The sequence below is a fragment of the Stylophora pistillata genome, chromosome 14 (assembly GCF_964205215.1).
Source record: "Stylophora pistillata chromosome 14, jaStyPist1.2, whole genome shotgun sequence".
NCBI lineage: Eukaryota > Metazoa > Cnidaria > Anthozoa > Scleractinia > Pocilloporidae > Stylophora > Stylophora pistillata.
The window spans coordinates 16,582,075-16,594,250 of NC_142532.1; the positions used below are offsets into that span (position 1 = coordinate 16,582,075).

Here is a 12,176-nt window from a genome sequence, read left to right on the forward strand (position 1 = left end):
GGATTCAATAAATTTTATGTGGGATTCAATAAATTTTATGTGAAAATTTATTTTTTTAATTTTTATTAATTTTTTTTATGTGTACTTGGGTACTTTTCGTAGTTCTTGGGGAATATTATTGTATCTTTTGACTTCCTTGCATCTACGTTTGTTTTGCCGGTTCTTCAAACCATGAAGTAAAGCTACAACCTCTGCTGAACCTCTAAACTGGATACATGTGAAAACAAACTAACCTGACGCTTCTTCTCAACTAAGCTGTTCGAGTGCACAGAACTGAACAAAACACATAATGAAGCTGGTCTGTATATTTTGTTTTAACAACGAAAGGTGTCCCAAAATCTTAGTCATCATAGGTGCCAACTATTGGCATCAACTAGCCAAAATGCCAAAACAAAATTAATGTTAAGGTGGCTCAATAGAGTTATGCAAGATCACGAAGCGCTCGCCAGTGACATCAATCGAAAGTTAATATTCTCGTTGTTTTTGCTATTTTTCAAATCAAAGCTACTGAAACATAAAAAACAAGGGCCTAAATTTGCTGTACAACAGTCACCTCTGAAGTCAAGGTTTCTAGTCCCAAATTAAAACTACTCAAATATCGCCATTTTTTGACGTCTGTTTGACTTTGATTTCAATTTTCTTCAATTTCCTTCGGTAAAATTTTTTATTATTCTCCGACCGGGTACGCGGGTAGAGTCTGACAAGACGAAACTTTTAAAATCGAAAAAAATAGGGGTTGTTCAGGTAGTTTTTTCGCTTTTAACATTTTTGTTGTTTTTTGGCTGAGCGAAAAACTTGTCTTACAAATTTTTCCGATAAATTCACAGCATGGAAAGCTAAAATGGTATAACATCTCTGCCAAATTTCAAGGAATTTTACCGAAGGAAATACGAGAAATCTGAGGGGGAACTTTCTATTTTCTCACCTCAATGACAATCACAGCCATCAGAATAGCAACTCGCCAAGATCGCTAATTGAGCATGCGCAAACTTTCGAACCACGTGGTTTTGTCGAGGACGAATGTGTAAACACGGGCGGTCATTACCTTTGACGTTTTTGTACAAACTGCTTTTGACCTGAAAGTCAGTTGAGAACATACCTTAATTCACTATGCCGCAGAATCCTTGGAAATCTCTTCGAAGTGTTTCAAAATTGCGGAGACTATTCTCGTCGTGTTTGTGACCCTTGGAAGCGATGAGCGACTGGACAATGGCGGTCTCGTCAAAATACACACAAGACCTTTCCGTCCAAATCGTTGGTACAAATTATTTAAATCCTCATATCTTAGGCCACTGCCAGCAATTTTTTCGGCCATGCTTTGCTTTATTGGGCTATCCGCATGACCTGGGTTGTACAGCTTTCCTCGAAAAGACAGGAGTCTCTGATGACGGTTATCAAGATATTTCAGGTCTTCGGCGGCGTCCTTGACAGAGATTACAGAACTTCTGTTCACCAGCATTTCATCAGACAAAGCCAACCTAGGCGAAAGCAAGATTCTTCGAAGAGCGATCACGTCCTCTAGGGCGTCGTGGGCATCAAAGGTGCCCAGGCTTTGGAAATTTACCTTCTGCGTTTTGGATGGAAGAGTGCTTGCTTTTGATGAGTGATTTCATCAGTGTCAGAGTGTCTGCCATCCTCGGAGACCCAGGGGCTGAGTGGATTTCAAGTTAGGGCATGAAGAGCCCCTGGGGACATTGTCTTACAAGACTAGTTCCAAACGGTCGCAGTCGTTCTGCCATCTGATTGGTGCCAGAAAATCTTTGTGTTTTTCTGCCCAATCAGAGTGAAGTGTGCTTTAGAGTCCTTTCGTGTGTTTTAACACGGCCATATACTAGTAGCCCAGTTGCTCGCCATGTTTATTAGGACCGTGCGACAGAGATTTGCTTGAGGTGAAAAGTTTCAGTCTCGGCACACAACATAAGAGAAATCGATCAGATTGTCCGCGAAAATCTTACCGGAAATTATACTGAATACTTTCGCAGGTATCACTAGACAACGTGTTGCGAGGCTTGTATACCACACGATGGTTGCAGTCAATTGATATGTCGCTTTAAACGTTAAACTAGATTTAAGCTTAAATCTTTCTAGATTTTTTGCATAATTTGCTGTGAACTTTGCCTATCCCGTGAAGTTATTTCGTCGCACGGGCCACGCAGGTATGTCGAGCAACTGGCTCTTTCGCCTACGTAGCTTTCTGCTTTCTCTACCCGCCAAAATCTAATCTGAGTAGTAAAGTCGTTCACAATACGGCCAAGGTTGCGAGAACGTTAAGTTCGTGGACGACCTCCAGCAACTACTAAGAGAAAGCTTAGCTGTGTTTCCGGTTAGCTAATTAAAATCTGAACAAAAACTTATGAACGAGAACATCGTGGGAAGGAGAGATGTTTTCGGGCAGTTACCGAAGGGGTTTGGAAAGAGCTTAATCTTTCGACTGCTATCTAGTGTTGAAATTCTTGAGCTAGGTAGGCCACGGATTCTCTTCTATTCCCTTGGTCATTGTCATTTCACCTCAGTCTGTCGAATTTTGAAGACCAAGTTAAATACCTTTGATCATTGGGAATCGATCCGATGCTGTTTTCAGTGGGAAAAACAAAACCAAAGACCAAGAAATATTGGATGGAAAGGGCGGGTTTGCTTTATTGCAAATGTCAACTTAGTAGTACAGGGTCATCTACCCACATCTAATAAGCAAATGTTTCCACGCTTAGCTTTTCTTTTTTTATCGAGCGAAGATGAGATTAGATTTTGACATGCACAGAAAGTTGCGCAAGTACCAGTTGCTCGACATACCTGCGTGGCCCGTGCGACGAAATAACTTCACGGGATTGGCAACGTTTCAGTCAAAGCAAATTATGCAAAAAATCTAGAAAGATTTAAGCTTAAATCTCGTTTATCGTTTAAAGCGAAATATCAATGACCGCAACCATCGTGTGGTATACAAACCTCGCAAACTTTAAAACACGTTCTCTGGTGATACCTGCGAAAGTATTCAGTATAATTTCCGGTAAGATTTTCGCGGACAATCTGATCGATTTCTCTTACGTTGTGTGCCGAGACTAAAACTTTTCACTTCAAGCAAATCTCTGTCGCACGGTCCACACAAACGTAGCGAGCAACTGGGCCACTTGTATATGTCCGTGTTAAAACACACGAAAGGACTCTAAAGCACACTTCACTCTGATTGGGCAGAAAAACACAAAGATTTTCTGGCACCAATCAGATGGCAGAACGACTGCGACCGTTTGGAACTAGTCTTGTAAGACAATGTCCCCAGGGGCTCTTCATGCCCTAACTTGAAATCCACTCAGCCCCTGGGTCTCCGAGGATGAGTGTCTGCAAACCGGATGGAACTGATGGAACTGAGCTCCGCGATAAAATTTTCGCCACCGTTTCGAAGAAGTATTGGAATATCAAATGTGGCGGCGTTGTGTCCAGCCAAGATTGTGCAAACAGGCTTTGTGGATCGTGTTGAAGCTGAATCTATGCTGGCCCTCAAAAAAGTTAAGAACTGCCTAAGTACTTGCGATAACTCAAAGGCTTCTACTACTCGATTATCTTTGAAAAGTCGGCGGATTCCATTGACAGTTTTAACTGTAAGTTTGTTGACCTTTGACGCGTGAGAATCTATGTCTCTCGTTGTTAGAATATAGCATGAGAATTGTTTACATGCCCTATCCACGGCAGCGAGCTGACATACTTCTGATTTTCCCGTTGAATTTGTCTCGATGTCAATTAAAACAAAGTGATAAAATTTACTGTCATCAAATTTTTCCTTTTGAACTGTGGGTCTCGAAGTGTATTTTGGAACTGCATTTTCGTACTGTTCTTGTTGTTGTTTCGTGACAGCAGCGGTTATATCATAAAGATCAGTGATTGAAAGTTCAGAATTGTTCAACTCCAATGTCGCAGAAGAGTTTAGGTTCAGGCCAATGCCACTTTCATACATGGTACCTTCTTTGCCCTCGTTTTTCGAGGTTTCTGAGGTCTGGTGTTTGTGTAATTGTGATCGACGTCGCTTGAATGCAACTGTTGATTTCCTTTGTTTGTCCTTCGAACTTTTCATGTCCATTTTCGTATTATGGTCTACACAGAAAAGACCTGGCTCTATGTTAAGTGACGCTAGAGTTTGAGGAATGTACCTGTGACCTAAATTTACTTGAGAGACACTGCAGGACACTTGATAATCATTGCTTTCACTTCCCCAGTAAAAGCGAATTTTGGGATTCTTCGAGCCCACCACACTGTTCAGAGACTCGTTGCGTTGAGAATTTGCTTTTCAGGTGCAAGTTTGTTTATAACAATGTCTGTGCTATATTCATCAAAGAGAGATTTCAGGGCTGATTGAAGGCTATCTCCTTGGAGGTCTTTGCCATAGGGAAGATCTCTGTGACAATAATGAGAAGGGTCTTTCTTGTATCGACACCATGTTTCTCTACAACCAGTATGGTCACCAAATGCATGAGGCACAATGCTTTGAATTGTAGATTTCATGTTTGTAGCATCCCCCTTATTTTGTGCAGTGCAGTATGTAAAGGATTTGACAAGGTAATTTATGACTTTCTGTGACAACACTGAACTGTTGGGGAACTTACTTCGTTGGCTCAAGTTGTATAGGCGTGTTGTAAGGGATCTTTTTATGGGAACTGTATCACTCCATTTTTCCACACCATAGGGTACCTTTTGCTTTAGGTGAGATTCAGTCATTGAATCATCATCCCCAGTGTAAATTGAAAATTTGACATTTGATTTAGTTACCTTATTGAAAAGTTCAACTGCAGCTAAAGGCTCCATTGACTTTGAAGAGCCTGAATGATTTTTTGTACAATCGTGGTCATTTGGTTGTTTTCCTGCCTTTTTAGCTTCATCACAGGAGCGGCACATTTTATTTTTTGTTGTGTAGTCAAGGACCTTACCAGTTGAAAGGCCCATGACTGCAGCATGTCCAGTCTTAGAGTTGAAACCTCGCCCCCGTTTCTGCCACCCCATGTCGTAAGAACAGGCAATAGGTACCAAATTGTTCTGGTCAGGCTTGTTACCATTTTCAATTGCCTTCTCTCGTTCAAGGTTTAGGAATTGCTGGCAACCATTTTTTGTTACTAGCTCTGTTGCCTTTCCAGCTTCCCTTTCCCAATTTTTAAAAGCCGATGAGTTCAGTGCAGGCACATTGAGGATTGAAAGTAAATTGTTTAAATGGGTGTTGCCCACTCCTGTGTGTAAACAGCCAAGGGCAGCTCTCGTGTTCACATCAAAGGTCAATGGACCGCGTGCACCAGATCTGTGCTCTTTTGATGTTTTAATGGTGTTTTCCGCATTGCATTGGCTGCATATAACTGTAAATGTGCTTGCCAAGCCACTGTGCTGTTCTTCAATAACATTGCCAAGAGACAAAGGGCCTAGAAATATGGTAAAATACACTGTTAACTAACAGGGAAAAAAGACTCCATCCACAATATTTGTTATGTTCTTTTATATGATAATGGTGTAAAATATGCTATAGTGCAGTTAAAATAGTGAGAATTTACCGTAATGACAAAATAAGCAGTCCGTCAGACCATCTGTAAGGGTTTCAAAGTCCACCAGTCTGGATCCTTGTGGCAGGTTCGCATTCCTCTTAGCTTTATTCTGCTGATGGGAATCAGGGTTGGAGTCAACAGAACAGGTAGGCGGATAATTAGGACAAGCTTGACAGGAAAATCTTACCAAAAATTAAGACTTCCGAATAAAGAAAAATGTACTGACCTCACGTGCTCGTGTCATTCGTTTTGCTGGGGGTTCGTTTTCCTTGGATATGTTATCATACTGGAGCTTCCTTTTGGCATTCCACGTTTTGAACCCTCCGTGTAACCTTTTTATTTTTGTTTCTTTTCTGACTTCGATCGCTTCCACTTTCCGAAAGCGACCTGACGCATTACGGATGTTGTGTAGGCGTTGTGTAAACTTCTGGTCTTTCACTGTCAATATTGTGCTCATTACTGGAAAGTACCGATGCCGTTTCACCCTCGTCAAGTAAACTTCGCGATTATGTGACAAAAATTGTGCACTCGCGTGAAGCCGCCATGTTTGTTTACATATTTGATGCCATTTGAAAGCTCGCGCCATTTTCGTACCCATTCTTCGCCCGGCCAAAAACCCTGTTGAGCCACCTGAAAAGGATGTCAGCAGTAGGCGTACAGCGCATGCACCTTGATTGTCTTTTGTTTGGAAAGTGCCTACCGAAGCAAGTCTGTAAAAAGCGATGACGAATAAGTAAAATATCATAAAATACTTCGCTTACTCATGCTGATTCGGCCCTAAAAGCGTACTGGTCGCTTTTGGAAGTAAGTACAGACATTGCTACAAATTCTAGAGCTTACCAGAACGGATAAATTAAGCGAATATTTCGCAAATGCATCAGAGTGCATCAGAGTGTGACAGAGTGTGTGTGTTTCCGTTACTGAGATGTTGATGATGACAAGGTTATTCCCCGTGGAAGTTGTGTGTTTTCTTTCGTCGTACAAGATGTATTATAAGGGAATAGCCTCAAGCTAATGAGCAGGGCCAGTTTTAGAAGCGAAAATTTTTCGGTAAAATCGATGAATGAGAACATTTTTGAGTACGGTGAAATTACTAAACATATTTTGCCGAACGATTAGAGAGAGCATGATCTTAGTGTGGTATTAAGAGTAAAATTACATTTGCTGATAAGTCAGAAACGCACTCCTACGTTGCATAACTTTTACCATATTTAAACTCGACGACACCGAAAGAAATTTCACGATTGCAGAGTCATCCCAACGTCGCAACTGAGTTGTAACGCGATCGAGACTTGGCAATCTTTAGTTAGATCAAACCTATGTACGAAAGGTACTAGTCAGCAAAGGAGAGTAGAAGTGGATAATTATCGACGAGAAAGGTACCGATATGAAAACACAAGTTGTGATTTTAACAGATACTGGCTTAGGAGAACAAACTCGTTAATCTTCGTTAACCAAACTTCTGTCTCTTTGAGAATTGCATCCGGTATTTCGCTTTTACTTTTGCATCAGAGTAAAATCTCAGCACCAAAGACTCACTGTAAATATGTTTTTCTTTTGAAGCGAAGTCGTCCTTTTCAATGATAGTCATTGTTCAGGGTAATTGCTCTAATTTTTAAGCTTTTGTTCATGTGATCGTAGCGATTACAGAAAAAGCAGCCTTTCAGTTCTGGTTAGTCTGTGAAAGTGTCAATGTGTATGGAAACCGATACGCCCTGATAACGTTAGACTTTCTCTGAGTGGATCATGGGACTATGGAGAGAGATACTAAAAAATTTCTAGGTTTTTCGAAACAGACTGGGTAGAAACCGAAACTAAAAAGTGATAACTAAAGCTTGCTTAGTGAGCAAGAAACTTAAGCAAATATTTTCTAGATGTGTCAACAATAATTGACAACAGACGCTGTGGTCTTAAAATAAGTTGCAATGATTACAAAGAGGTTTAGAACTGGCCTCGACTTCTGCCGTTTTAAGAAAGGAATCGAAAAATTAGAATTATATCTTGACCGTAAGAACTCGTAATACCAGTAAGAGAAGATTCAATTTTTTAATATCTGTTTTTATAATGACAAACTAATACCTGTTTGTCACGCAACGTAGGACCATACTGGTTACAAAGCGTTAACATGGAGGAAAAGTCGAGCGGTACTGATCAATCTTTAAGAAACAATGAAAGGCAAGGAGGAGTTCCTTATCGGCAGCTTGCAGCTGACATGGCGCCATGTTTAGCAAATCAGCAGTTTTCCAGGGGGGACAACGAAGTTGCAGACAACAATGAGGAAAACAATGAAAACGAAACTGAAATTACTGATGGTGCTTGGGAGACGCCATTAGAGAATAACAACAGGCGGAGAAGAAATCATTACGAAGAACTAGCGGCAGAAATGGCTCAACCTTTAGCTGATCTTCAAGTCGCTGGTGGCGATAACAACGCTCTTAATGGTGCTGAAGGTGGTAGTGAACCCTTAAAAAGTGATGTGAACGACAACGACGTTCTTGATGGTGTTAAAAGTGGTAATAAATCTTTAAGAAATGATGTGAAAAATCGTTCGGGTAAAACCAAAGGAAAACGGAAGGAAAAGAATCCTCCCAAAGGTTCACGAAATTATTATTTTGACGTCGCAGCTAATGTTTCCGATTCTTTTAAGCAGCTTCGCACTCCAGGCAGCAATGATGACCGTGACTCGCTGCCTCAGAGTGAGGCGACCGGTTCTTTACCTTATCAGGAGTCGCTTTCAGAACACGATCAGGCTGGGTCAGGCTCCGTTGGCTATAGAAGAGAAAGCTCTGGGTCAGTCGCGCAACAGGAGTCCATCTCGGAATATAACCCAGACGCAACTTGTGGGTCAGCATCGGAGAGCTGTGTACACTTAAACTTTGAGCCAGAGATGCACAGTGAAGATTGGTCTGGAACTGAATACGACCGCAAGAAGGAAGAAACTGAATCTATCGTGCAACAGGAGTCATTTTCGGAATATAACCCAGACGCAACTTGTGGGTCGTGTGGCGAAAGCTGTGGAGGTTTCAGAGATGGGGACTCGTTGAGTGATCGAGGTGAAGACATTAAACCAGTTGCCCAACAAGAGTCTCTCTCAGAGTACGACGAAAATGCTTCTTGCGGTTCAGGGTTTTTCCGCTCAGAAAATGAAAGTTTTGAATACTCTAGCATTCAGACAGAAGATTCACGAAGTTGTAATGAAGGAAGTTATAGGATGGAGGATTCTCATTCGAAGTCTACCGCTGATTTTGACGCAACTTATGGAGAATGCTATTCCAAGACAGACGGAGAACCTTACTCGAAACGAACCAAACCTAACCCAGATACAAAATTCGATCCGTGTTTGAGTGCAGATTTCGAGAATATGAATCTCGCAGACAACGTCAGCGTTGAATCTGGTCGAAATGACTTCTCTTTTACGGAAAGTCCTGCTTCAAGTTTTCAGTCAAATAGCACACAAGATTCATGGAAAGATCCTCAAATGTCACCGAAGATTAACGATCGTGGTGTAAATAGTAATTCCAACAATTTCTCTGAGTTAGGAGATTATGGATCGCACTATTCAGCTCCTGTTGGCAATTCTCAAGGCGCTAGACCAAAGACTACCGGTAAGGTACCCCATGGAAAGAAATCTAAACAGCCGAAACAAAACACAAAGAATGCTTACACTGAGCTTGCCAAAGACTTAGTTGACGATTTATCAGCCATGAATAGGCAATTAGAAGGATCACGAGCTGAAGCACGCGGAGCAAAAAACAAGGGAGGGAGTGGAAAAGGAAAGGAGTTGTTGAGCGGCAGCACAAGGGAAAGGCCGTTCGCGGATTCACTCACCGATACCTGCAGAGAAGCTAGTGGTAGAAACAGTGAGAGAGAAAACCAAGAGCTCTCTGACGAAAGCACTTTAGATACTGCGTCACCTGCTGGCCGTAGTATGTTGTCGGACAGACAACAGGTGTTGTTGGATGGTAGTTTACAAACTGAGATGTCAACTGGCACTTCATTACATTCTTATCCGTCGGAGGGAGAAGGCCTCAGTCTAAGGCAACAGACGAGCATAGCAACGGACGAGGAACTTGAAGGGGTAGATATTTCTAATCCGAGGGAGAAAATCTCCACGTCGAAAGACGCTAGAAGAAATGGCCCTTCTGCAGAAGAACGTCGGGCTCACATCGAGGAGCAGCAACGCTTGATCGATAATATGGCACCAGAGCTTCAATCACTGGTGATACAGATGATGCAGAATAACGAGGAGGAAGAGAGAGGTTACGCAACTCATAACCTGTACTACAACCGCCCTGTACCTGCAAGGACGCTTCCTCCAGTTCCAGCTCCAGCCCGAAACACAAACCAAGGTGCCTGTGCATTTGGAGCCTCGAAGCAGCGTGCAGGAGGCAAGAAATCTCGCAAGGGCCCTAAAAGCAAGGGTCATTATGTAGAGCTTGCGGGTATTATAGCTCCTCAGCTAGCGGAAATGAATGCAGCGATGGTGAACGGACACGGTAAAGAGCCACGAGCAGCAGAAACAACTGCTTCGGGCATGCACACTGGGAATGAACCGCCTAAGCCACAACCTGGCGCCCATCATGAAACTTATGGAATGGACGCTAATCTGACTGGCGCTCGTCCTCGTGATCATATGTCCTTTTCAGGTACAAGACTTCAATCACGTAACCAGTCACGTGGTCATTTGTCTATGGCATACCCGGTAGCCCAGGGAAGAGACACCACTGATGGTCGAGGTGCATCTACCCTTGTGGGAAACGGAACGACCTCTTCAAGAAGACGAGGGAATGCCAACATGACTCAGGGTAGGTTGTTATGAACAGTTGCATTCAAGACTAAATGAGCAAATGCCATTTCGTTAATTAAATGTAAATGTTTTCCTATTTTCTTAAGGAGGCAGCAAAGCTCCTACCGGTAAAGAGAATCGCGGAAGGCAAAAGAAAACCAAAGCAGAAGAAACGAGCAAATCCATGTTGTTCCAAATGGCGGAAAATACAACTCAATCTTTCCAGCAACTCAACGAGCTCTTGGAAGCGCAGCAACGCCCGCCGCTTTGTATTAATGGCAATGGAGGTGCAGCTGCTGCTCGTGTTTCACCTGAACACGAAAATGGCAGAGATTTTACAGCCGAAGAAGCTGTTATACGTGACGAAAGTAGTGCTGTGACGAGTAAAAGTACCCCGTCACGCACAGAGCGCAGTGATAGATAGTGTGGCAAGGTGTTCTTACCGAGTGTTATACAGTGTGTTGGCTTTTTCCTTTATTACATCCATTTTTTTTTCTAAATCACTGGTGATCCTTGCGATCAAATTGGCTCTTATCGGTGCGATTTATTCAGTCTAGTCGCCAACTTAGCAACAAATTTTTACGATTTGGCAGCCAAAGACGGTGAAATTGGCGACCATTGACGTATGTATTTGGCGCAGTTTTAAAACCTGCTTTATGAATATAAATAACATGCTTATGTAGAAAATTTGGGGGGGAAAAGATATACAACATATTCTTTACTTATGGACTTACATAGTGCTCAATAGGATAGGGAGCCTTATAATTTTTGTTCAACCGGTAAAATCGTAACGATATCAGTCCCACCTAAGGTCTTGGGGGAATGAGAAAAAAATTCTCCTTGGTGTCCCCTAAAAAAATAAAAACAGAAAAATTCCATAACACTGTTTTGGTGGTTTCCCGTGAATGCCTAAGTAAGCCTCCATCTCTTTTTAAGTCCTTCTCTCCCCGCCTCCCCCTGCTCCCCCCTTGTCGAGCTTTCAAAATACAAATGGAGGGAAGATGATATGCAAATTGTTGTACCTTAGTGTCGTTATTCATTTGGGCTCGGCGAACTGTAACTGTACTTTTCACTCAAAATTGTGATAAGCTACCCATGAAAGTATTTGAAAATTATGATCGTTCTCCGATAGTCAAGGAAACGCGCCAAGTAATCGGTTTTCTATGAAGTTGAGTCTGACTTCTGAAAGCGGGTTAATGTAATAACGCATTTCAAGAAAAATAATAACTGGAGGAAGGTAGAGGGAAATGAGTCGATACCCTCCCCTCCCCCCCCCCCCCAGCTACCTCTGTATAAGTGCCTATGCGACGCACCTCTTAGCGTTCCTTTAATTTCTTTCTTACTTTCCCTTCCCGATTCCTTGCGGACCCAAATCCCCCTATACGATTTTGGATCTGCATTGTCTGGACCATTGAGGAATCCATCTACCGAGTGAAAAGTGTGCTAGTACTTCCCTTTTAGTTAAAAAAGTAAGAACTTATTAACACTCTAAATCTTGTTCTTGTTGCTTCCACCAATCATGATGGAGTTTCAGTCCTTCACTCTTGCTATAGTCTTGAACAGACTAATTGAGGAATATTTTTTATACCAAATTTATTATATTAGAGCTTAGAGTTAAAAAAAAATCGCCATTTTCGATTGTTAAATAGTTGAACTTTGTACGGTATTAAACTCTATTCTGGCTACAGGTCATTTACCTATTCAGCTGCTAAACTATTTAACAACCTTGATCATGCCACAAAATGCTCCCTGACACTTAAAGAGTTTGTAAAGAACTATCGGCCTAAATAACTTGTAATAATCTATTTAATTCGGCATCGTAGGGTTATTGTTAACGGAACACGGGCAAAGGGTTATTTATTTATTTATTTTAATGT

At 41.9% G+C, this 12,176-nt stretch overlaps 1 protein-coding gene and 1 pseudogene across 3 annotated transcripts; one reads left to right on the forward strand and one right to left on the reverse strand.

Moving 5' to 3' along the window:
* Positions 1–290: 290 nt before the first annotated feature.
* LOC148716827 (uncharacterized) lies at positions 291–5,410 on the reverse strand (annotated as a pseudogene). Its single transcript, XR_015995128.1, has 2 exons — positions 3,342–5,410; positions 291–1,635 (listed from the first exon to the last, which is right to left on the reverse strand). The product of XR_015995128.1 is annotated as an uncharacterized LOC148716827 (transcript).
* A 755-nt stretch (positions 5,411–6,165) lies between these two features.
* Positions 6,166–11,180, forward strand: LOC111332108 (uncharacterized). 2 transcript variants are annotated; one of them, XM_022937382.2, is made up of 3 exons: positions 6,166–6,317; positions 7,613–10,318; positions 10,407–11,180. In XM_022937382.2, exons 2-3 carry the CDS (start codon positions 7,639–7,641, stop codon positions 10,721–10,723), a joined length of 2,997 nt encoding a protein of 998 aa, XP_022793117.2. In that variant the 5' UTR covers positions 6,166–6,317; positions 7,613–7,638; the 3' UTR covers positions 10,724–11,180. The 2 variants fall into 2 exon arrangements, with proteins under 2 accessions (XP_022793117.2, XP_088600602.1); XM_088744476.1 differs by lacking the exon at positions 6,166–6,317 and adding an exon at positions 6,401–6,892.
* Positions 11,181–12,176: the final 996 nt, after the last annotated feature.

Excerpts from the sequence above, each read along its gene's own strand:
- LOC111332108 (XM_022937382.2), top strand. The coding sequence starts at position 7,639 with ATGGAGGAAAAGTCGAGCGGTACTGATCAATCTTTAAGAAACAATGAA. Across the intron at positions 10,319-10,406 it reads GAATGCCAACATGACTCAGG|GAGGCAGCAAAGCTCCTACC; the intron begins GTAGGTTGTTAT and ends TATTTTCTTAAG.